Raw genomic sequence first — 26,174 nt, 5'->3', positions numbered from 1 at the left:
AAAATCGTCATCTAAAAAATTCCAAAATTCTTATTTGATCCGTTCTGCTGAGATTAAATTGATCCAGTTTTCTTTGAGCGATTTTTGATTTATTCTTGTTTTCTTTTCTTCAGCGCCAACAGGAATGGGTAACATCCCGGGAAGTGGTAAAATGGAAGGCTTTGGAAATTCTCCTCAGCACCAGCCAAGTATGTTACTTTCACAGATTTCATAAATTACTAGTCTGGCACAAGGATACCACTTTTATTTATTCGATGGGGATGTAGACGTTCTTTATCTTTTGGGACCATGATTAATAATTATATTTGACTGCTTGTCTCTGAAGGTTAGGAATAATAACATCATAAAAAAAAATTAACTTTATGCAACACAACTTTTTTTTATACTTCAATTCACTCCAAACAAAGCATATCGTCACTGACACATAAAGGGCTGCTGTGGTTGGATCCAGATTTATAAGGGACAACTTGGCTGAGGCAGCAAGATATTTGTTCATATTACATTTAAATTTTTGTATGTAGATACTATCTAGGAAATGGGGAGCAGAAAAGGGTAAAGTCCGAGGTAAGAAAACTAGCATCTAGGAACCTCTACAATGAAAGGGTGAGGTGTAGCAACTAGTCTGGTGAGTTACCTGGCGCATGTTCTGTAAAAGTACTTATAAAACAAGCACAGGGATGCATCTCTGCAGTGATGTGACAGGAGCTGGATCTTGACAAGCAGTGTGGGACTTATTAGATTAGAAATTCGTTTTTGCACCCAGTCCCAGAAGGAGAGTCTAGTGGTTGGTGCACAAGCCCAGATGTTGCAACAGTATTTTATTTACCTCCTCTTCTAGAAGTCAGACACAAGGTCAGGTGTTGTTTTAAAAAGCCAACACACTCTGTTTTACAAAAAATGGCTAAAAAAAAAGTAGACTAACCTCTTCTCAGACAGAACATAAAGCCTGGGAGGATGGACCACCTTGAACTGAACCAAACCATACCTCAGCCGAACAGCAATAAATACAATACGGCATAATCACATTGACGCACTAAAGTTAAGCAACATTGAGCCTAGTCAGTACCAGATGGGTGACCAATATAGAAATACCAGGCCTCGTATGTAGGGGGATGTCAACATCACCCTGCAAGAGTTGTGGAAACCTAACGTCGTCATTTCCCCAAATGAAGATATACCTGTGACTGGGGACCACTTATGAATTATGTATTATTTATTCATGATAAATTAATGATCTGGATTTTGATCACAGCATTGACCTTAAGATTAATTTTGTCATTAATGACTATTTTTATACTCTTCAAGTAAATTCCAGGCTCCCCTCAACCCGTCATCCCACCTAAATAGTTTCCCATATCTCTCTCTTATACTTATCTAGTTCAATAGTGGGTAATCATTAAAACAAGCTGGCGAGAAAGTGAGTAACCATTTTACATTAAATTCATATAGAAAATTGATCCACTTCTACACTCTAAAATGCTAATTAAGAACTTGTTTTTTTTAAAAATTATTTTGTAGATATTTTTCCAGGCTGTTTTATTAGAGTAATTGGCATTAAATAGAGTAGAATTTCACGCTTTAATTAAAAAGCCTGGATATAATAGTTTTTGTTTGAATTTTGCATTGATTCTAAGAAATCAGTTTAATTCAACTCTCAACAAAATATCAACTGGATAGCTATACATATTTTAAAACAATTTTCTTTCTGAAAATTAAAAAAAAAAACATAACACCGCAATACCTTTTTGGTTCGATGCATCATGTTGGTAAATGGACAAGTTATAATTGAAAATTATTGAAATCTTTCAATATTGTCATTATTCTTTTTACCTTGTCTCATTAACTGTATTGCCATAGCCTTCTAACACAACTCTTTATACATTATGCACAATGCTTCAAGCAAACTACAACATCATGATAAATTATTGTTTTTTTTTTTATAAAAGAAATGGCTTTAAATATGTTATTTATTTTATTATTTTTTCTATCCCTTGTGTGATATTTTTTAAATGGCAGAAACAACTGGCCAACTTTTAAGGGACAGTCTTGGGAATTTTTTGGACAAACTGACTGAATCTCCACAGTCCAACCAAACGTTTCTGATTGATGCACACAAACTGAGCAACAATTTTGCACCTGTGAAACTTGATCAGAAAACAGAAATATTAACTCAAACTTTGACAGATTCTCCTCCACGAGGTAAGCAACAGGTTTTTTTTTTTAATTTATCATTTTGTACCTTTAAATTGAAAGTATGCTTAACATATTATATATATATAAGAAAATGTATTTATACAGAAATGTATATATATATATATATATATATATATATATATATATATATATATATATATATATATAAACTGTATATGAGTCAAACTCTGAATTTCTTTAGAATTCATTGGGAAAGTTTAGCAAATTGTTTTAATTATTTCAAATTACTGTTTTTGTTTTAGTGATTGTGCCGCAACATATCCCTGGCAAAGCAGGAGGTGGTTGGGATGACGATGCTGATGTTGTTCAACCTCATTGTTTGTCTTCATCCCACATATCAAACAATAAAGATAATCTGGCCAACACAGAACTAATAGATGACAGGTAAGTTTTAGTGCAAATCATTTATTTCTTACATTACCGAATAAGTAAAAATATTCTATATATTTTTAACCTTACCAAATAATAAAAATATTTTCCAAACAGTAAAATTGGAAAATATTTTTAAATAAATTATAAAAGTTGCACATTTTTCGAAGAGTTACTCAGACAAGTTAAAACATCTATTTTGTAACAAGAAAAAAACTCAGCTTAAAACTTTTGGAATTAACAATTTGTTTTGGTAGTTGTTTCTTGAAAATAATTTTAAAAAAGTAATTTAAATATAAAAATTTTGAATAAAAAGAATCCGTTTTAAAACCATGTTAAGATGCAAATATTTCATTTAAAAAAATCATCTAATTAAAAAAAAATCATTTTATTTTTTTTTAAATCAAATATTTGCATCTTAATATGGTTTCAAAAACAATATATCTGTTTATTCAAAGTTTTTAATTTTGTTAAAGATGCTACTATAAGCTTTTTGCCAATTCTCATGAATTAAATATTTTTGTATTTTTTTGAGCAAAAGAAATAGATTATGTCATTGAAATGACTGTATCTTTTTGTGTGTTTTTTAGGCTTGACTCTGAGGAATACAGTTTGCCCGAGTGGAATGAAGAGGATCAACTGGTTAGCGAGATGATACAAAACCCCCGACAAATTCCTTCACGCACTGATTTAGAAACATTCAACACTAAATGCCGTGGCCTTAACTGTGATAAAATTCTGAACTTGATCAATCACCATTTACAGACAGACGTAGCAAAGCACTCGCAGTTAGTAAGTATGAATTGATAAGTGTTCCGTCCCATAAAGACCACATGCTCCATTGTCTAGAGTGTTTTAAGTTTTACGATGGAAAGTGTAAACACTTCTCCAAAATTAAAACTCTGAAGACATTTTGTAATTGAATCAACACGTTTATTAAAAATGAAGAAGGTAAAAACTGAAAACAGAAAGAAAGAATAAAACAGAATTAGTGTGAAGCTTGCTGTGGAAGGGGGAAGCAGAAAATACTTAAAAATACATCGAAATTGAATAAGTCCAAAATATTAACGAAATAGAAAGTAAGAAATTAATCAAAGTCCTAATGTGGAAACAAAATGAAGGATAAAACTTACAGCGAAGGTCTGGCGTTGAGGAGAGGAAGGTGGAGGCGGTAGCAGCTAAACTCTTGTGGCCGTCAACCCATGGAAAAGTGAAAAAGGCCAGCCCCGGTGTTAGCGGTGAAGGGTCACAAGTTGTCCCCTCCAAAGAAAGGGAAAGATGAGGGGCAATAAAGAAAGAATGAGTCATGACCATAAGTTTTTTTAAATAAAAATGTCAGCATGTTCAGCAATGAATAATTTTATCTGCTTGAAAAGCTTGTTTTGAAATAATTGCCAACAACATGTCTTGTATTCTTGTTTTTCAGATATGTCTCTTCATGTTGGAATGGCTGTGCCGAACAGACTTTGTCAATCTGAATCTAATGGCTTCCTTCAGTAAAGATAACCTGCTCAACATCTACAACAGCATCTCAAGCACACGTAACGATAATGAATCGCATGCTGATCATACTGATGAGATGTTGATCAAATCAAAAGCACGAAAAGTAACTTGAACCCCATTTCTTCATTTTGTTATTGCATATGTATAACTATATATTACTCAGATAAGATGTTAATGTAATTGCTTGAAGCATTGTTTAATATAAAGGTAATCATTATAAGACAAAACATTCACTGCATCCAAAAATGCTATTTAAAACTTTAAGAGTAATTTACAATCTATATAATTATAAAACTCAAATGACCCTGTAACGGGTGTTGTACCCCAACATCCGGTTTACAACTTCCGGTTGCACATGCATACATAAACAAATAATCAACACAACGACAAAACGAATTGTTTTACTGTGTACGTTTTCAGCATCCCAATTTTTTTTTCGCGTTTAAATTATCCAAATAAACGATTGTTAATACTTTCTGCATTTTTTTACATCGTTCATTTCCGTATTACGTTTAAGTTATTTTAACACAATTTTCTTACAAATAACATACAACCATAAGAGCATTTTACAACAGGGGTTTACCCACCGCCTTACTTTTTTCTTTAATTTATTCTCCATTTTTTTAATACACCTTTCTTAAAAAAACATTCATACATTTTCTTCTACACTACCGACATAAATAAAAAAACTCAGAAAATGTTTTTTTTTAAATTTGCGTTACAAATAATCAATGCGACAATATTGTTTTACTGTGTACGTTTTCAGCGTCCCAATTGTTTTTTTTGTGTTTAAATTAAGAGATGTATCAAAATTTGAATTTAAAGTATTATGGTATCTTTTCAGTGCACATTTACCTATAAGTATAGCAAACCACTTATAATTCAATGGCTGTAAGTTTTCTTTCAAAAGTTTTCTGTGATTATCAACTAGAGAGAATGTGAATATCTACTGGAGAGAATGTGATTATCTACTGAAGAGAAAGTGATTATCTACTGAAGAGAAAGTGAATATCTACTGGGGAGAATGTGAATGCCATACTAGACTACTATCTTGGAGTGCCTAAGGTCTCTCTGTACAGGGGTTTTTCATGACAATCAAGTTCTCTCGAGTAGGCATCCTATATGAATAGTAAAGCAGATGTTCAAATAAATGTAAAGATTCTTATCTGCTAAAACATCTTTCTAATGCATATAAAAACATCTTGAGTTATATGTAAATTGAAAAAAATGGACGAGAGAATGTAGAAGGAAAATATTGAAAATACTTATTACTATTATTGTGTGGGTTTAAGCACAGATAATGAGTGGGGAAATTATTGATAGTGGTTTCAGCTAGATGAGTCTTTTTTTGTGAAAATCAGGCCAGGGGAGACCATAGATTGGAGCTCAGACGAGCACTTACCATGAAAATAATATAGCAGAGACAGGCTCGCAATTTCTCTTCTGTGGGAAAGAAATTGCAGGGAAAAGTTGCAGGGCATCCTCCCTAAGTTATGAAGTCTATTTTGAACTCTAAGGCAGGATAAGCTGCTTCTAGGATGTGTCAAGAAGTTAAATTTAATTAGTACAGTATCATTTGGTTATTAAAGTATAAAATGATCAAAATTGTTATAAAACTACAAATTGTTGTTTAGGTAATGTTATCTTAATCTTTACGGAGAGCAACAACAAAGTTTAAGAAAGAAGAAAAAAATTAAAAAATGATGTCAAATGACCAGTGATTGAAATAGTGACCTTCAGATACATGAGGTGTGCAATAAGTAATGACCCTGACCCAATTTCCATAGTAGTAAAGCAACAAAACTTGGCACAGTTATTAGTCTTTCTCTACATATAAACCACCCAGAGTTATACATTTCTCCCATCGTTTGATGCAGATCTGGAGACCGTTTTTGTAGAACACCCCAGCTTGGTCCTCTAACGATGACATGACTTCAGAAATCAAGGCTGCATCATCTGGGAAAACGCTTTCCTTTCAAAAACAACTTCATGGCTGGGAAGAGGTGAAAGTCAGGAGAGTAGGGAGGATGGGGGAGGATTTCATAACCACACACCCATGCTTCTGATCTGGTGACATGCGAGTTGTGGACCGGAGTGTACCTTTGCTGATCTTGCCCTGCCTCTCGATTTTGATAGCTTTCCTTAATTTCCTCAAAAGAGAAGCATAATAGGCTCCTGTAATTGTGGTACCCTCTGCCAGGAAATCTGTCATCACTACTCCGTCCTGGTCCCAGAAGACTGTGAGCATGACGTTGCCAGCAAAGGGCTGCACCCTTGCCTTCTTTGGAGGTGGTGAGTCCAAGTGCTTCAACTGCATTGACTGGGCTTTGATCTCTGGATCATAGAGATGGACCCAGGTTTCATCCTGTGTAATCAGTCTATTGAAAAACTTTGACTCATCTTCTTGGTACATCTCCAAATTCATCCTCAAACACTTTAACCTGACACTTTCAACTGAGCTATTGTACTACTTAAAGGAAAGACAGAGAAACAACCTAGTTGTGAATGTGTCTTATTTTTATAACACAATACCCTTCTTTTTAATTACAGAAAGAGACAGAGAATGTCACCTGCTATAAACTATGAAGTAGCTCGCTCTTTATCTCTCACTCTCTCTTCCTTGTAAACATTGCTTTTTCAGTTGACCATTATTTCATTCTCTAATTTGAAAAATATTCTGACTGGGAAAAATCATTTTATGAAAGAAATGAAATCAAATTGATTTGTTCATTATTTTTAAAAACATGCTGCCAGGATCCACCCAATAAACTGGTTAGTTAGAATCAAATATTGATTTGAACGCAGAAATATTTTCATGACAACAAAGTTGAGAATCAGATCAAGCTTTACTTTATATAAAGACTAACTTTCATTAGATTGTTATATGGAACATTGTTCTTCAAAAATGCTTGATATGGTAAAAATTCTGAAAAAAAAACTAGATCTGCCTTTTTAAATCTGATTATAAAATTAGATTTGCATTGCAACTTTATTTCATAATGATCAGTTGTCTAGTGAGACGTTTATGAAATAAATTACCCATACAATGAAAACCTAGCAGTCACTAGATTCTTCCATCCGAACAGCACAACGAGTAGAGGGCAATCAAAGCTAAAGTCTGGATAACCAATTATGCATTCTTCTCTCGTATGCTTCATCTTTCTCTAACTTAAGTTTTTTTTTGTTCCAGATAATCCGTACATTAGAAAAGCTGACGGCCCACAAAAATATTCTCCCCATGAATCAAAACGCAACCAAATCAAACTACAAAGATGAGGTTTCTCCAGAAGAGATGACTCCCAGTCTTGACTCACAGGTTACGAGCAATCTGCCTGATACCTATCCAAATATTCAAGGGGAGCACGAAGAAAAGGATAATCCCTTAGACGAAGGCAGCTTGAGCAAATCTGTGTTTGATTTCATTCGGATAGAAGAAGAGAAATTTGAAGCAGAGAAATTGGCCAAGAGTAACCCGGAAGCGATGAGTCCCTCAGGGCTTAAACCAGGTTCATCACCTCACAGCCCGAGTTTAAGTCTTTACTCGAGGCTCGACACAGAGCTGAGTGATGCGTCTTCGCATCCATCAGCTGGATCAGAATTCTCATTACTGAATGATGATTCCCTTGAGACAAATGAGAACTGATGCAGAACTCAAACATGTTGTGTTGGTTTTTAATATATATATATATAAATATATATACAAAATGAAGAAATGAAAAGAAAAATTAAAAAAGAACAGACAAAAATTCATATTTTTATGAGCAAATTGGGAATATTATAACACATTTTGTGCATCTGAGTGAAATTTGAACAACCGGTTCAGTTACAGACACTGCTTCGCGCGCAAAAAAAGATTCAATCAAAGCTTTCAGAACTTCCAAAATCTCAACAGCAACTGTTTCTTTTTTTTTTACTAATGTCATCGATTATCAAGGCTAGAAACCACTCAAAGATAATGGTTAAAAAAAGATGGATAGATGAATGATGACAAATATGAACGATTGAAAATGATTAACAGAACGAAAAAGAAAAAAAAATTGATTATTTACACAAACAGTTTATGTCAAGTATTTGTTGACATTGGATTTGAAGACGATTTTAACTTACAGGTAAGCAACCCTGTGGTAATCTGTTTCACAGGAAGTTCTTGGACAGACTCTGTTCATGGAAATTCTGTTTGATTTTAAGAGGAAGAAAAGAAGTTCTTTGCAGTCATTATTTCATTATATCTCCAAGTTTTGACAAAACAAACCTATCAGTTGATAAAGTGTATTTTGGAGTTTTACGCATTTCGGAGAAACAAGAATCAAACCCAGGATCAATAGCAAATGAAGTGATATTACCAACTTAAAACGTGTTGTTTCAAATAGCGAACCAAAATGGGGATAAATTATCTGGGGAGAGATGGAAGGGAGGTGTAATATTCCGTGGTTAATTTCAATGTTTTTCATTTCAACTTTATACTGAAATAATGTTCTGTAGATTTAAAAATAAGTTGTAGGCTTGTTACGGCATGGAAATAATAACTGATACATCAGAATAAGGAAGAAAGGTTTATTATTTCCTTCCTATTTCATCAGTTCTGATTGCATCAAGAGACAAATTTGTGTTGTCTATCCATGTAACACTTAATCATTGACTAAGTTTTGACATTCAAGTATTTTTTTTAACTTCTTGCATCAAATGGCATCACGCCCTGTCTGGAGACATTTCCACTAGAATAAGTCTTAAAAAATCTTATTTAAAATTACACCTGGATATTTTTATAGCACCGATAAATAATCATTTTGTGGATAATCGTCAGCTTTTTTAGAGGGCGTTATGGATGTCGATGACTGCTTGTTTCTAGTGGAGATTTTCTTCCCTTTTTTTTATCCATTGCAGGTGCATTTGTTTGTGGCGTCAGAGTTTGTCGGATTGGGCAAATTTTTTTCCACAGATTTCACATTGGAACGGCTTTTCCCTGATGTGAATCCTCCGATGATTCTGGAGCGTGTTGTTCCATGCAAATTTCTGGATGCAGAAGTCACATTGAATGGGTTTTTCTCCGGTTTTATCTTTGTTACTGAGCTGAAAGAACACCTGCTACATCAGTATAAAGGAAGAAAGAAAAGTTTATTACAATGGAGAGTACAGTAATGAATATACATACACAGACATTAGTAAGATGTTACTAATGTCAGAAGCTAGATTCTTTTCAATCCTATGCTCACTTTACGTCAGGGAAAAAGGATCCTAGGATAATCTCTTATAGTAAAATCATAAAATGCCAAATTTGCTTGTCGAAAATTTGATGCAACGATTATTTCGAGTTCTTAAGGGTAAAGAGAAATTGGATTTCTGTTCATCTTTATTCTCTATCATAATATAAGAATAGAGAATCTGAGATGCATTTATTCAAGGTTTAGAAACGAAAATGCTATTTCAAACTGGAGAAAATGCTGTTTCAAACACGCATAACAGAACAAAAAAAGCATTATTTCAAACTGACGATAATGCTATGTGAAACTGAAGCATCACAGATCAATGAAAATACTATTTTAAATTGAAGCTGATAAAATGACAAAATGCTATTTAAACTGAAGCTTAACAGACTGAAGAAAATGTTATTTCAAACTAAAGTTTGACAGACCAATGAAAATGTTATTTCAAACTAACACATAATCAATCGACAGTCTCTTATAGAGTTGTATTGCTGCACCTTAAAGTCATCTTTTTGTGGTTCAATAAAACTCAACAATCAATTCTTTTGGATTAATATTGTCAATTTAGTTCATGGCCATAAAGTGAAGGATCATTTCTTTTGTTATTTTTTACTTGAATATCGAAACTGGTGCTTTATTTTAAAATTTTCAAAATAATAAACTGACTGTGGCTTTTATATGTTGGCCTTTGTTTTAATTTGTATAATCTTGATAAAACTAAACATCTTTGATGGATTTTTATACTCTTTTCATCTTGAATATTCTTCCCACAACGTTTCGGCTGATGCCACCTTCGGCCTTCTTCAGATGTGTCTTGTTGGACTGTTTATGTGTAACTTTGAAATCTGTACAGAATTTCAAACTGCAATCTATATTTATTCTACAAGACATTGTTTTCAGTTCGTCAGCCATGACCAGGTAGAAATCTTAAGTAATCCTTAATTATATTCTTAGTATCGCCTGTGTGCAACCATGTGTTCCCCCGCCCACAACAATCGCCAATCTCAACACCGTTTCCATGTCATCGTCTCTCACTGCAGTAGGAGCAACCGCAATGGCTCACAAACATAAAAAAAATCACAACACAAATTCTGCAAATATCAGTTGTACTTTGCATGTGTGTGACATGATTAACCGTCTTACCGCTAACGTTCACACCTTGGTTGATGTCAGGTCATCTCTGCCTCCTAAACTTTTCTCATCTGATCCAAGCAGCAACCTGCAATCGACTATCTCTAACTGAAAAATTGTTGTAAAACTGTCACAAAACTAATTGCCACCACTAAAACTCTCTGTGAACTACCTCTGAATATTTCGACCTTTATGTCCGGTTTTTTGGCCACCATAACTTGATTAACAATCCTAGTTCAGATGATCTTTGTGTGCTTTAGTGAACCACTTACTCCCAATTGTCTTTCTACTAACCTTGCTTCTTATACTTATTTCCTCTTTTTATTTTAGTTTTTCCACTCTTTTTGTGTGTCTTAACACTTTAGGGAATGTGAATAGTATCACTCTTGCTATTCTTCTAATCAGAGGACGGTAAGCAATTAGCAAATTATGATTGCAGCAAAGCTAGAAATTTGCTAGTTGATACATTAGATAAAAAAACAATTTATGATATTCAATCATAAATTGTAAGAAAAACAGTTAAAAAATATATATACATTAAACAATTGGGGGGGGGGAACAAAAAACAATGGAAGCGTATGTTTGTTGGTTATGTATCCATTTGCACTTTTCCTTGACTGAATTTTAGCTTTCTGCAAATGCAGTACAACCGAAAAGACCAATTTCTTTTATGAACGTTTAACTGGATGTTTTCGCATTATTAAATTTAAGCCATTGGACCTAAAATTCTGAATATTTTACTTCTTAAAAGGAGTTTTTCTTTCACCTTTCGGATTTAGAATGAGGGGGTCATTAGCCATGCAAAAATGTTATTCCGAGTTTTTTTGTTTTAAATTGTTTGGAATAATATATATTTATTCATGCATATATATATATATATGTATAGTTCACAATGAGAATAGAATAATGCATAACATATTGGGAATAGTTCCCACTTTCAAAAAATGACAAAACACGCAGAGGAGAAAATTTTTACTTATATTGTTTCAAAGTTTTGCATAAACACAATTTTTTATTTTTAGCACCATAATTTTTGAACATTTTCTGGAAAGAAGACTTAGTAGAATCGTTCAGAGAAAAAAAAAATGGAATCCAAGTCAAAGATTTATTAGCAACAAAGGGTGCCTCCATCAACAGGATGAACAGAACCGGTGGTTGACATGGATTTATTGCTCAGCAGAAACAAAATGGTGTAGACAACATCTTCAACCTCTGGAAAAAAAGGCACAATTAATAACTCTCCATAATAAAGACCAATGTGTGTGTATGTATATATATTACATATATAATAATACATATATAATAATAATGATGATGTATGTATGTGCAAAAGATTTAGCATTTTTGTAATGAGAATAACAAATTTTAATTTCCTTAATATTATTTTTTATAGTTGTTTTCAAGTGTCAATAATACCAATAATAAAAACCATTATTACCTTATAAATTTATTAATCTATCAGCGATGACCAAGTAGAAGTCTTGCGTAATTTTCAATTGTATTCATTGTACTTCCCACACCGCACTAAAGATTGAACCTTGGACCTCCAGAAAAGCTTCACTTAGAAGTGAATTGTACTTAGATACTTTATTCATTATGTCACTACTAAAAACAAAGAAAGATTCGAGTTTGGTAAAAAGATTCCCGAGTTTGACAAGATACACAGGAAGACAGTTTAAAGTTACAGCAACCGAAACGTTTACAAGTTTTGACATAAATTTTCTTGAATTAAATATTCATATAAATATTGTTGGCGCAGCTGAGATAAGTAGGTCCAGCAGACGAGCCTCGTTCTGAAAAATCTTGACAGTTAGGTTGTATGAAATGTGACACCGGTGCTTCGTTATATTTATAGCAATAAACGTTCAACATTTCTTTGAATTTTTTTCTTTCTTTAATTCTTGGAATTAAAAAAATAAAACATGTTTTTTTTTTTAACTTTTAGCTTAACTTGCTTTTATATTTCACCATTTCGTTTTTTTAGTAATAAATGCTTCTCTACATTAAAAACCGACCTTGTGTCTAACTCTGCCCACGTGGGGAGGCAAGTAAATGGGAAGTAATATGGCAGCTGAAAAACTTTTTTTGACCACCATAAAAGCATTATAATACATTTAAACCCTGAAGAATTTCCTCCATGCGCACTTGTTGTTCTAAGTTAACTAGCCACTACTTGTGTTTCAAACTTTAAAAAAAAAAAAGCTCTTTAAAATATTAAAAATACTAAAGCTTTTTTCGTTTTGGAAAAGAGGTTTCAGGCGCCCCTATTATCCCAAAGAACCAGCTATGTAAACACTTTGCAATATTTTTCAATAATTATTTAAAACAAAAAAAAAGATTTCTTTACAATCAATTTTTATTTAAAATTAAGAAATTATTTTCTAAAATATTTTCTTTATATGTGTTGACATTTTGTTTTTAAGTAAAATTAAGAAATTAATTTTAAAAATATTGTTTATATCCTTCTTTATTCAAAAGGGTGACTTTTCGGTAGCTTCACCAGTTGTTAACCTAAATTTTCTGAATATCAGAACGAGGCTCGTCTGCGGGACCTACTTATCTCAGCTTGACCATATTGTTAAACTATTTTCATGTCAAATAACAGGGGGATGGAGGAGGATATTATGAAAACATAATTTTTAATCAACATTTCTCATTCTTTTTACATCAGAATTGGAAATTTTGAGAAAATTCAATGTTTTTTTTACATGGTAGTTACCACTTATCAAGGCCCGGAAGCCACTCGGGGGATAAGGGTTATTGCATGTATCAATGGGACAATATCGCGGTAATCATTAGTAATGGAGATCTGATAAAATGTCTTACTTAAGGGGGCGGTTTATCAGGAATTTATTGATGTTGGACTTGAAAACATCCAAGTTGTAGTCAGGTGGGAAACAGGCAAACGGAAAAGAGTTTCACAGGCGTGCACTTCTAAGAAAGAAGCTTTGCTCATGGAATCTACGTTTTGATTTAGGCATAGATAAAGAGTGGGGAAAATTATTGACAGTAGTTTCAGCTAGACGGGTGTTTTTTGTGAAAGATTGGCGAGGGGGGACCAGAGATTGGAGCTCAGACGAGCACTTTCCATGGAAATAATGATAAAACAATGACAGGCTCACAACGTCTCTTCTGTGAGAGAGAGGTTGCAGAGAAGAGAAAAAGGCATCCCCCCACTAAGACACAAAGACTATTTTGTACTCTGTCAAGGCAGGATAGGCTGTTTTTAGCAGCTACTGCCCGGATATGGCAGCAGTACTCCATCCTTGGATGTACTTGGCTTTTATATAGATAGAGAATTGCACCAGCAGTGAGATATCTTCTGGAATGGTAGAAGGATCCTACCATTTTTCCAGCGACCTTGGCAACAGACTTGATGCACGTGTTCCATTTCAGAGTAAAGGTCAATCCCAGATGCTTGTCAAAACATGGAGCCTCCCCAAGACGAGAGCCATCCATTTCAATTGATGCCAGATGGGGTTCAGAGCGTTGATGATGTAAAGATAGAAGCTTGGTTTTGGATGCTTTAAAAGTAACCAGCCACCTCTTCCCCCACTGTACCATGCGCTCAAGATCAGAGGAGAGAGAATCAGAGAGAACTTTGTCATTTACGGCCTTTGATGTGTTGCCATAGATGGTCGTGTCATCAGCATAAATGTCACAAATGATTTAAGTATGTGTTTTGGGAGATCATTGATGTAGATCAGGAAAAGAGTTCGGCCCAGGATGGACCCCTGAGGGACTCCAGCATTAATACTGTGGGCCTCTGATTTCTGCCCATCAACCACTACTCTTATGAGCCTATCAGAGAGAAATGATTTAATAATTGAGAAAACGTTTCCAGTTATACCGTAGCTGGAAATCTCGTGAAGTAGACCTTGTGCCATACCTTATCGAAGGCCTTTGATATGTCAAGAGCAATTGCCCTAGAAAGGAAGCCTTTGTCGAGAGATTCACTAATCTTATGAGATATAACCGTTAGCACATCTGCTGTAGATCTAGCAGAACGGAAACCATATTGCATGTCACTAAGAAGGTTATTTCTGCTGAGGTGCTTGACTATTATGCACTGTTAGCTAGTTAAGCATAACAGATCAACAAAAATATTTTAAGTGTGACAGCCGATAATCAAAGTTCTGTTGGAGGTGCCTGGATGCATATAAAAGTATCTGCCCATTCAGCAATGAAAATGCAATTTCAAACAAAAAAATAGAAAAATCCTTGGGGGTGGGGGACAATGAAAAAAGCTAAAATCTTTTAACTTACCAGCGAATTTTTTCAATGGAATTCGATTGAGCATGGCTTCAGATTTGGCTGGATCACTCCAGTAGGTCAAGCCCATCTCTGTCAATACCACAGTTGGGTTGACACAATTCACACGAATCTAAACCAAAAAATTCAAAATATAAGTGAAGTCTTATTGGGGCATAAAAAAAAAAGATCATGATTCACGACTGTTACTTTGAAACATTTTGTAAATAAAGTTATAACGTTGAAATATAAATTAAATAATTCAAAACATGAAGAAGCACTTTCTGTTGCTTTATTCTTTTCATATTGCACTAATTGGGTTTACTTTACATTAGCATTATAAGCACACATCTATTATAAACACATACACATTATATATATATATACAGGGTGACCCCCCCCCAAAAAAAACGGGCCTCAACTCTAATTAGGTTGAGACATTTTCTAGAATCAAAATCATCTAATGGATCTTGATCAAAATTACAACAAGGATTCCAAACATAAAGTTTAGTATATGCTGTTATTTTAAATTTCGTAATGGAACATAAAAGTGATGCAAAACTGTTCTGTTCGGAAATTAATTTGACTTGTCCTGAAACGAGTATTCTTCTTCGATAGTTGTAGCTAACAAGATAGTTACCATAGTAGTGGTCACCGTTTGAATACTTGACCCCTGTTCATCTCGAAGGACCAAATGAATGCGAGGACATGTGTTCTGTTTCTTTGGCTGCATTATGCACGGATGTTGACTAATACCGCCTTGCTCGTTTATTTATTGCCGTCAAGTTGCATTGTGATATTTAGATTCAAATGATCTCTTATTCAGCAACAAGAACCTGCATCTAGGAATCACTTGAATGCTAGATACCATGTCGTTCAGTGACCATTATCTGAAGAGCCTCGGATGCTGCCAGTTTAGATCTCCATCTATTTCAATGTAAGTGACGCAAAAAAGACGGAATTCTGGTTTGGTTGTTTTATGTCATACCAACCCTTTTCCAGTTCTTTAATGCTGAATTCAGTCATTTTTGTAAAACGTTTTTATACTTCAAGTTCTTTATATCTTTAAATATTTATTCATGGTGTTTGGTTTGCTTGTTTTATACAGAAACAAAAATTTTGTTTAGCTTTGCAGAACATGATTGAGTTTTTCCATTATAAAATATTTATCAACATGATGTATCGCACCAGGACGGTAATGTGGTGTTAAGTTCTTCAATCTTTGAGGTATAACTCATCTCCAGGAGAAGAAAAAAATTTGCACATACAGGGTGACCCCCCCCCCCCAAAAAAAAACAGTGGACATTCAATTGTTTTTCTGAGCATTTTACAGTCAATGGAGAAAACAAAGGCCAAAGACCCTAGTGTTTTGATGTGATGTTTTGAATATAATAAACTAGTTATGACCAAAGTTTCATTTCATTCGGACAAAACACTAAGAAACGAGGCCTAATTAGAGTTGGGGCCCGTTTTTTTTGGTCACCCTGTATTCTTTTTTTTTTTTTTTCCTACAAGACTTGATTGTCATAATCTTCAAATAATTCCAAGCAAACTACAACATCCCCCTTAAAATTTTACACGCTTTAAAGTTCAAAGTTGACAACTGAAATGCTTTCGTTTGAAAAGAGATTATTTCAAAATTTGAAAAGTTTTAATGAAATATATGCTGGTCACACGCACCCCAAAAGGTCCTAGTTCCAAGGCCATAACTCTGGTGAGTGCATCAAGGGCGCCTTTGCTGCTACAATAAGCAGCATGATTTTTCAGTCCAATAATAGACGCTTGGCTGGAGACATTCACGATAGACCCTTTGCGTGAATCTGCAATAATTCTTTTCACAACCACCTGAAGTGCACAAATTTTGAAACAATTTTCAGTGAATAGAATGATTTCATCAAGAAAAAATATCCAAAATGAAAAAAAAATGTGTGATAAATTTTTAAAAACTAAGAGAAACTGCTAAAGAGAACATTTTCTTTTTAAATTGGTCATGTTTATTGATGCCAATCATCTAAGTATATATTATGCACATGAAAATTATTTAGGTTGACGAGAAAGTTCTTGCGGTTTAGATGAACATATCTTGGCTTAAACAAAAGATTTATTGATCGCAATAAGCACCATAAAAATGAACACACTTTTGCCAACACAAACAGGTGTATTTATGTCAATAACATAAAATCTTGTGTTCTGGTGGTGATGAAGTCACAAAATATTTTAGGTTTACATTTATTTTCTAGTAGTATATAAGTGGCAATTATTTAAGTATGTATTATAATACATATAAGATTAGATGAAATATTCATAATAAGAATTAATATATATATATATATATATATATATATATATATATATATATATATATATATGGCTGAAGTTTCTTTAGGCATGGAGTCAAAAAAAAAAAAGTAAATGGCCGCCAACAGCAGGGAGACCCAGCAGAATTTCGACTATGATATTTGCAAGTTATTACAACTAGCCGAGCAAGGAAGCGTTTAAAATCAGTTGAAATATATGACCACAATTATAACCAGCATGGCATCTGAAAGTTTTGGTTATGTATTTTAACTTCAGTAATTTAAAACTCCATCTGTTATTTATGATTGCGTTGTTATAGTTTTACTTTAAGTTTAAATCTATGAGTCCCATATGATTTTTAAAAAAATAATTTGATTAGATTAAATGATCCAATAAATGAATCGACTCGATAAGAACATAGCAATTTTATTATTAATTTTTGAATACACGCTTCCTTTTCATTGGCTGACTTGCAAATGGAAAAAGGGGAATGATTAATTTTGCAAAAAAAAAATAGGGGTCTGATCTGATGAGCAAGAACCCCAAAATCGACAATGAAGACAGCAATGATCATTGAGGATCACCTAAATGCATTTGAATATATTTTTCAATGGCTTATGCCACTTAACACAGGAAAATCCACCTGACTACAACTGGGATGTCTTTAAGTCTAATATAAACAAATTCCTGATGAACCGCCCCCCCCTTAAGTAAGACACTTTATCAAATCTCCATTACTAACGATTACTATCCCATTGATTACTATACACGTATTAACCCTTATCCCAGAGTGGCTTCTGGGCCTTGATAAGTGGTGACCTCCATGTAAAAAAAAAAAAAAAGTCTCCCTGACCAAAACAGAGTCCATACAAACTACTTACTTAAAGATGCAACAATTGGAATATTTTGTTTTTTTTAGTCATATAAATTACATAATCATTATATATATATATATATATATAATTATTATTATAATAATATATATATATATAATTATTATTATAATAATATATATAATTATTATTATAATAATATATATATATATAATTATTATTATAATAATATATATATATACATATTATTATTATAATATATATATATATATACATATTATTATTATAATATATATATATATTATTATTATAATATATATATATTATTAATATTATAATAATATATATATTATTATTATAATATATATATTATTAATATTATAATAATATATATATTATTATTATAATATATATATTATTAATATTATAATATATATATATATACATATTATTATTATAATATATATATATTATTAATATTATAATAATATATATATATTATTATTATAATATATATTATTAATATTGTAATAATATATATATATTATTATAATATATATATATTATATATTATAATAATATATATATATATATTATTATAATAATAATATATATATTATTATAATAATAATATATATATATATTATTATAATAATAATAATAATAATATATATATATATTATAATAATAATAATAATATGTATATTATAATAATAATAGTATATATATATATATTACAATAATAATAATATATATTATAATAATAATAATAATAATAATAATAATAATAATAATATACATGCATACATACATAGCAATTAAACATATTAACTTGCTTTCTCAGAGTTTTACTAACAGGCTTTTATTTATGAAATGCAGACATTTTTTTTTGTTTCAGAAAGCTTTATAATTTCAGACATTTCTCCAACTCTCCTGAACAATAGCCCACTCTAATAATACAAAACTAGTGACAATGGTGAATAAATGTGTTTATTTTTCATTTTTTTCTAAAAAGAAATTGATGCAATGTGTTGTTAACCAAAAAGAAAATAAATGACTTTTTTAGTTTGCTTATAAACAAAAAGAGTTAAAATAACCTTGAGAAAATTAAGTTTTTTTCTTGAAGATTCACAGAAATATCAAAGTTGACTTGCCTGTGATACATTCACTACTGCATTCAAATTGACACTGAATGTCCTGAAAGGTTGAAAGTCAAAATTATTCAAATACACATTATGTATTAAGACGTCTTTAGTTATGAGGCAAATACAATATAATAGCAAACACACAAACTATAGTTTTAAAAGATTTTAAAAGGTGTTTTCAATAATTATTCTTTAAAAAATATAGCACAAAAAGTGTTTTCAATAATTTTTATTAAAAAAAGCCCTACTAATTTCAATAATTTTTTAATTAAAACAAGACTGAAAAAACTTTGCAATGATTATCTATATATCTATAAAAGTGAAAGTGTGTATGTACATTTCCCTACACAATAACTGTCAATTTTCAGTTTACAGACTCAATATTTAATATACAGGGTATGGAGATTTGGGAAAATCTTTGTAATCCATTTTCGGCCAGAAATTTGGCTGTTAAGGGGGTCAAAGTTTAACGATTTGACCTTTGAGAACTCTACCAAACTCCTCCACCAATTTTGGGTATAAACAATTGAAATTTTAGATATAGGTTCCTTGGACATAAATCTAACTTAATAACTTGATTTGAGCCCAAACAATAAATGTGTATGCTAACTAATAATGTGGAAATCAAAAAAGTTTTAAAAAAAGGAAGGCCAGAAATTATGTATATGTGGACCAGTTATGATGATGTCATCAGAAGAACTAATGAACATGATGGAAGACTGTTAAATATGGACACCTCTAACCAATGAATGAGCTTGAAAATAAGCAATTTAAGGAAAATGGGCTGTAATAATTCTCCTGTCTAAAAATAGAAGTTCTTAAAAAAAAGAAAGAAAAATAACTGTGGAAACCAAATAATTGAAAAACTAATAACTAAACTTACTGCTCAAAGTCTTCTTTCTTAGCTTCTAAAAACGAATTCAGGATACCAATGCCAGCGTTATTGACTAGAAGATCAATGGGTCCAAGGGAGGTAACTGTGGAACAAGTTTTGTCCCAATCACTCAAATCACACACAACGGCATGAATTTCAGGGCACTGTAATAAAAGAACATGTTTCAGGACAAAAAAAAAAAAAAATACACACACAAAAGAAAGTAAATTTATTCAATGGAACAAAAATAGACTACAAGATTTTCTATGTTCTTTTCTGTGACCATGTTGGTTATTGAAGTGATACCATATTGAATACTGAAGTTGAGGCCCAGCAGAGCAGATTCTGTAGAACTTCTAAAATAATACATTTAAGTGAAAATAAAAAAAAACAAAGAAAAAACGGTTCAGCTGTTTCAGAGTCTATAGGGAACAAGTTTACACATACAAGTTGGATGTTTTTGTTTTACGGCATATCAACCCTTTTCAGGTTATTTAATGCCGAATCCATTGATTTTGAAAAAATTTTTTAATAGAATATATTTGTTTTTTTTCAAGTCAGTTTCTATTTAACCTATAGTTGGAACCCTAACAGGTACTACAACTCCGGGTCAGAGTGGACCTGGGAGCAATGGCAATTAAAGGGTGGCTCCATACTCCCCAAAGCCTGCAAGCTGGGACCTCACCATCGGATATAATTTAAGGTCATATCCAGGACCCATATATACAAAGTGCCTTTTATATATAGAGAGATATGACATTAGCAAGTATGATAAGTTTTCTCGTTGAGATTATTTAACTTTTTTTTAAGCACATTTTTAACATATTATATAAATAAATAAAAATAAATAAAAGAAAAACATGCTATCAGGTCCAGAAGCCACTCGATATTAAAAGTTAATGAGATGGATGAATTGTTAGTTGAATGATGAATAATATTTTTTATTTTTTTATAACATTTTCACCCCAAACAAAGCACAGTGCCACTTTGATGGAGGGGGCTACTATCAGGGAAATAAGTTGCAGGGATACTATGTAGGGAGTTGAGCAGCAAGATGTCTGTTTACATTACACTTGAACTTCTGCATGTCAGTACAGTTGGGGAAGCAGGAACCCGGAAGGGAATTCCAAAGTCTAGCAGTTCCGGGGAAGAAACTATTAAAGTAGAAGGCTTTCTTACATCTAGGGATCTCTACTGTGTAGGGGTGGGACTTTGTTGTTTGTCAGGGGTATTTACCTCAAGGGGGTACAAGGGCTTGTAGTTCGTCAGAGCATTCACCATTAAAATACTTGTAAAACAGGCAGAGGGATGTAACATTTCATCGATGAGACAGAGGTTTAAGATTAGATAACAGTTCAGGACATGCCAGGTTGGCGACTTTCTTTTGAACTTTGTCCAGAAGTGAGAGACTAGTAGCAGATGCAACAGCTCAAATGCGACAACAATACTCCATACATGGGCGAATGGTCGCCTTGTAGAGGTATAGGATACTTTCTGGCGTAAGTAACTTTCTAGCATGGTAGAGAGAGCCCACCTTCTTCACAGCGGCCTTGGCAATGCTCTCAATGTATCTGTTTCAACTTATGTTCCTCGTGAACATTAAGCTGAGGAGTTTGAATGAAATACTTTCAGTTAATTTATCTTTAGACATAGCTATTGGTGGTTGGTAAGGTTTCATATAATTATTAAAGGAAACGAGCTTAGTCTTGGCAGCGTTGAATGTTACCATCCATTTCTGACCCCATTCCATTACAGACTAGGGTTGCCGCCATTGCCTTAGATATGTCTTTATTTGTTTTCTCCTCGTGCTGTTATACAGTGTGGTGTCGTCAGTAAATACACCTATCTCAGAGACTATTTTATCAGGGAGATCATTTATGAATATCAGGAATAATAAAGGTTCATGACCGACCCCTGAATTACACCTGCATTTATATCGAGCGCACCTTTTGTATATATTAAACAGATAGGAATACGACTTCACTTTATAATAGATAACTGGGTTTGTTGGCTGACTCTCATTTTGAACTACTTTTGCTGGCAAGAAGTTTTGATTCAATATTGGAACCCTAAACCTAGGTAAATAATATCAATTTCCAATAAACTATTAATGTCCCTTTTTAGTGTATTATAATCTGTGAGATTTTAAGATAAATACTTCATAATATTAGTTGAATATCTGAACAAAAAAATGTCTTTGAATTCATATGGCACCACTAATAAAGATTGAGAATTAGAAGTTTGTCAAATTAAATGGTCTAATGCTTTTAAGTGTTTACGACCATAAAATCATTCATGTAAAAAAAAGGCATAATTTAATTTAAAGTTAATTATTTTTTAATGTTACTGATAATTTAATATATTTTAATTTAAAAAAAAATCATAAGTAAAAACAAACCATAAAAAATTAAACAAGAGAAAGAAAAATGTAAATTAAGACATAATTTAAGGTAAAACTATTTTTAAAATAGAATTTTGCATTAAAATTTTAAGAGATTTAAAAGATGTCAATGCATATATCTGATAATAAAATAAAAATAATTCCAATTATGATAGGAATGTTCATAAAGATAAAAATGTGAAGCGAAATAATAAAAAACAGTTAAAAATTAGTAATATTAACATAAAAACAGTTGAAAATTAGTAATATTAACATAAAAACAGTTGAAAATTAGTAATATTAACATAAAAACAGTTGAAAATTAGTAATATTAACATAAAAAAAGTTGAAAATTAGTAATATTAACATAAAAACAGTTGAAAATTAGTAATATTAACATAAAAACAGTTAAAAATTAGTAATATTAACATAAAAACAGTTGAAAATTAGTAATATTAACATAAAAACAGTTGAAAATTAGTAATATTAACATAAAAACAGTTGAAAATTAGTAATATTAACATAAAAACAGTTGAAAATTAGTAATATTAACATAAAAAAAGTATTACATTCATAAAGTTTAAATATTTAATTCTAAAAATTGACGTTGCAAGTTAGAATTTAATTACATACTTAAAATTTATTTAATTCATATGAGAGAGAAAAAGGAAATGGAATTAGAAATATTTATTGAATAAAATCCATGCAACATCTACAACTTTAATAATGAACTGACATCTTGCTGCCCAACTCCCTACATAGTATCCCAGTAGCTGTTGCCCCTCATAGTAGCCCCCTACACCAAAGTGGCAATGCGCCTTGTTTGGGATGAAAATGTAATAAAAAAAATAAAAAATATTATTCATCATTCAACTAACAATTCATCCATCTCATTAACTTTTAACGTCGAGTGGCTTCTGGACCTGATAAGCATGTTTTTTAATTTATTTTCATTTATTTATATAATATGTAAAAAAAAATAAATTATCTGACCTCTGCTACTAATGTTTTCAGGTGTTCTTCAGTCCTGCTGAGGGCATAGGTTTTGGCACCACATTTCGACAGCATCTTTGCCACATCTCGTCCAATTCCAGCATTTTTTAAATAAGAAAACAGAAAAACAAACAAAAAAAATTAAATTAAAATATACAACAATTATCTTTTCCTGAATTATAAACATACCATAATGTTATGTAATTCATGCACCAAGGAGAGCCTCCAGAGCCAACAGCCTTGTGTCAGCCTGATATACGTGAAAACAAAAAATAAAACAATGAGATCACTTAACTAGTAATATCAAAGCAGAGAATAAAAATTGAATCAGCCTATAAATAGTATGACAATTTTATGACAAACCTTATTTGTACATATGAGGAAAGTTCTGTTTGTTCTATTTGCCCATAATGACTACAGATAGAACAGCTACTACACTTTGAAATATTTGCACAAGACATAAAAATTATATTTTAACAAAGTACGAGACATTTTCTAGTCATGCTGATAAAGGATGACCAACAACACCCATTTTCTCACACTTTATAAAATGTCTATCGTACTCTTAATTAGAATCATCTATGACCATAATACCACATTTACTCCAAGTGCCGTCCTACTAAGAAATTTCTCAAATCATCCAAAAATTTTATTGAAGATAAACATAACGTTTTCATATCAGTATATACGAGCAATGCATGAACCTTGCGTCAATATCAAGGTCAAATTAAATTATTATCTAACTTTACTTTAAATGTAAGAAGAAATTCAACTTTCTTTACTTATTTATTTTTTTTTAGGAGTGCAACATATCGCAAAACGAAACTCATTACTGTCTGATAGGTTTTGAGACATAAGTTACTTTAACGAAACAATTACATTTCAGATTCAACGAAACAGAAAAAATATTTATCATTAATCTGTTCAAATTAAAAAAAAAGTTCCGCTCGTCTTAAATCAAGAATTTACAAATATATTTATATCTTAATACCGTTTGCATTAAATAATCATTTTAGATGTTTTGCATTAAATAATGATTCTAGATGTTTTGCATTAAATAATGATTCTAGATATTTTGCATTAAATAATGATCCTAGATGTTTGCATTAAATAATGATTCTAGATGTTTTGCATTAAATAATGATTCTAGATGTTTTGCATTAAATAATGATTCTAGATGTTTTGCATTAAATAATGATTCTAGATGTTTTGCATTAAATAATGATTCTAGATGTTTTGCATTAAATAATGATTCTAGATGTTTTGCATTAAATAATGATTCTTGCATTAAATAATGATTTCAGATATTTTGCATTAAAAAATGATTCTAGATGTTTTGCATTAAATAATGATTCTAGATGTTTTGCATTAAATAATGATTCTAGATGTTTTGCATTAAATAATGATTCTAGATGTTTTGCATTAAATAATGATTCAAGATGTTTTGCATTAAATAATGATTCTAGATGTTTTGCATTAAATAATGATTCTAGATGTTTTGCATTAAGAGGGGATGTAGGTATAGATAGGTGAGAATCCTATAGACCAAGCCTTCTCAACGTGTATTCAATTGAAAAATGTCTACGTCCAAACAAGAGGGGATGTAGGTATAGATAGGTGAGAATCCTATAGACCAAGCCTTCTCAACGTGTATTCAATTGAAAAAATTCTAAGTCCAAACAAGAGGGGATGTAGGTATAGATAGGTGAGAATCCTATAGACCAAGCCTTCTCAGAATGTATTCAATTGAAAATTTCTAAGTCGAAACAAGAGGGGATGTAGGTATAGATAGGTGAGAATCCTATAGACCAAGCCTTCTCAACGTGTATTCAATTGAAAAAATTCTAAGTCCAAACAAGAGGGGATGTAGGTATAGATAGGTGAGAATCCTATAGACCAAGCCTTCTCAACGTGTATTCAATTGAAAAAATTCTAAGTCCAAACAAGAGGGGATGTAGGTATAGATAGGTGAGAATCCTATAGACCAAGCCTTCTCAGATTGTATTCAATTGAAAAAATTCTAAGTCCAAACAAGAGGGGATGTAGGTATAGATAGGTGAGAATCCTATAGACCAAGCCTTCTCAACGTGTATTCAATTGAAAAAATTCTAAGTCCAAACAAGAGGGGATGTAGGTATAGATAGGTGAGAATCCTATTAACCAAGCCTTCTCAGATTGTATTCAATTGAAAATTTCTAAGTCCAAACAAGAGGGGATGTAGGTATAGATAGGTGAGAATCCTATTAACCAAGCCTTCTCAGATTGTATTCAATTGAAAATTTCTAAGTCCAAACAAGAGGGGATGTAGGTATAGATAGGTGAGAATCCTATAGACCAAGCCTTCTCAACGTGTATTCAATTGAAAAAATTCTAAGTCCAAACAAGAGGGGATGTAGGTATAGATAGGTGAGAATCCTATAGACCAAGCCTTCTCAACGTGTATTCAATTGAAAAAATTCTAAGTCCAAACAAGAGGGGATGTAGGTATAGATAGGTGAGAATCCTATAGACCAAGCCTTCTCAGATTGTATTCAATTGAAAAAATTCTAAGTCCAAACAAGAGGGGATGTAGGTATAGATAGGTGAGAATCCTATAGACCAAGCCTTCTCAACGTGTATTCAATTGAAAAAATTCTAAGTCCAAACAAGAGGGGATGTAGGTATAGATAGGTGAGAATCCTATAGACCAAGCCTTCTCAGATTGTATTCAATTGAAAATTTCTAAGTCCAAACAAGAGGGGATGTAGGTATAGATAGGTGAGAATCCTATAGACCAAGCCTTCTAAACGTGTATTCAATTGAAAAATGTCTAAGTCCAAACAAGAGGGGATGTAGATATAGGTTGATGAGAATCCTATTGACCAAGACAAGTCAACGTGTATTCAATTGAAAATTTCTAAGTCCAAACAAGAGGGGATGTAGATATAGGTTGATGAGAATCCTATTGACCAAGACAAGTCAACGTGTATTCAATTGAAA

General features: G+C 32.0%; 1 protein-coding gene across 1 annotated transcript; it reads right to left on the bottom strand.

Moving 5' to 3' along the window:
• Positions 1-11,529: 11,529 nt before the first annotated feature.
• LOC145240343 (L-xylulose reductase-like) lies at positions 11,530-23,270 on the bottom strand. The gene is made up of 6 exons (XM_080103924.1): positions 23,196-23,270; positions 19,832-19,986; positions 18,958-19,000; positions 16,353-16,517; positions 14,688-14,805; positions 11,530-11,633 (listed from the first exon to the last, which is right to left on the bottom strand). Exons 1-6 carry the CDS (start codon positions 23,268-23,270, stop codon positions 11,530-11,532), a joined length of 660 nt encoding a protein of 219 aa, XP_079960050.1.
• Positions 23,271-26,174: the final 2,904 nt, after the last annotated feature.

The sequence above is a fragment of the Euprymna scolopes genome, chromosome 19 (genome assembly GCF_053919585.1).
Source record: "Euprymna scolopes isolate OS-2025 chromosome 19, ASM5391958v1, whole genome shotgun sequence".
NCBI lineage: Eukaryota > Metazoa > Mollusca > Cephalopoda > Sepiida > Sepiolidae > Euprymna > Euprymna scolopes.
The sequence above is the reverse complement of the archived record's forward strand: the minus strand, read 5'-3'. Positions and strand labels throughout refer to the sequence as shown.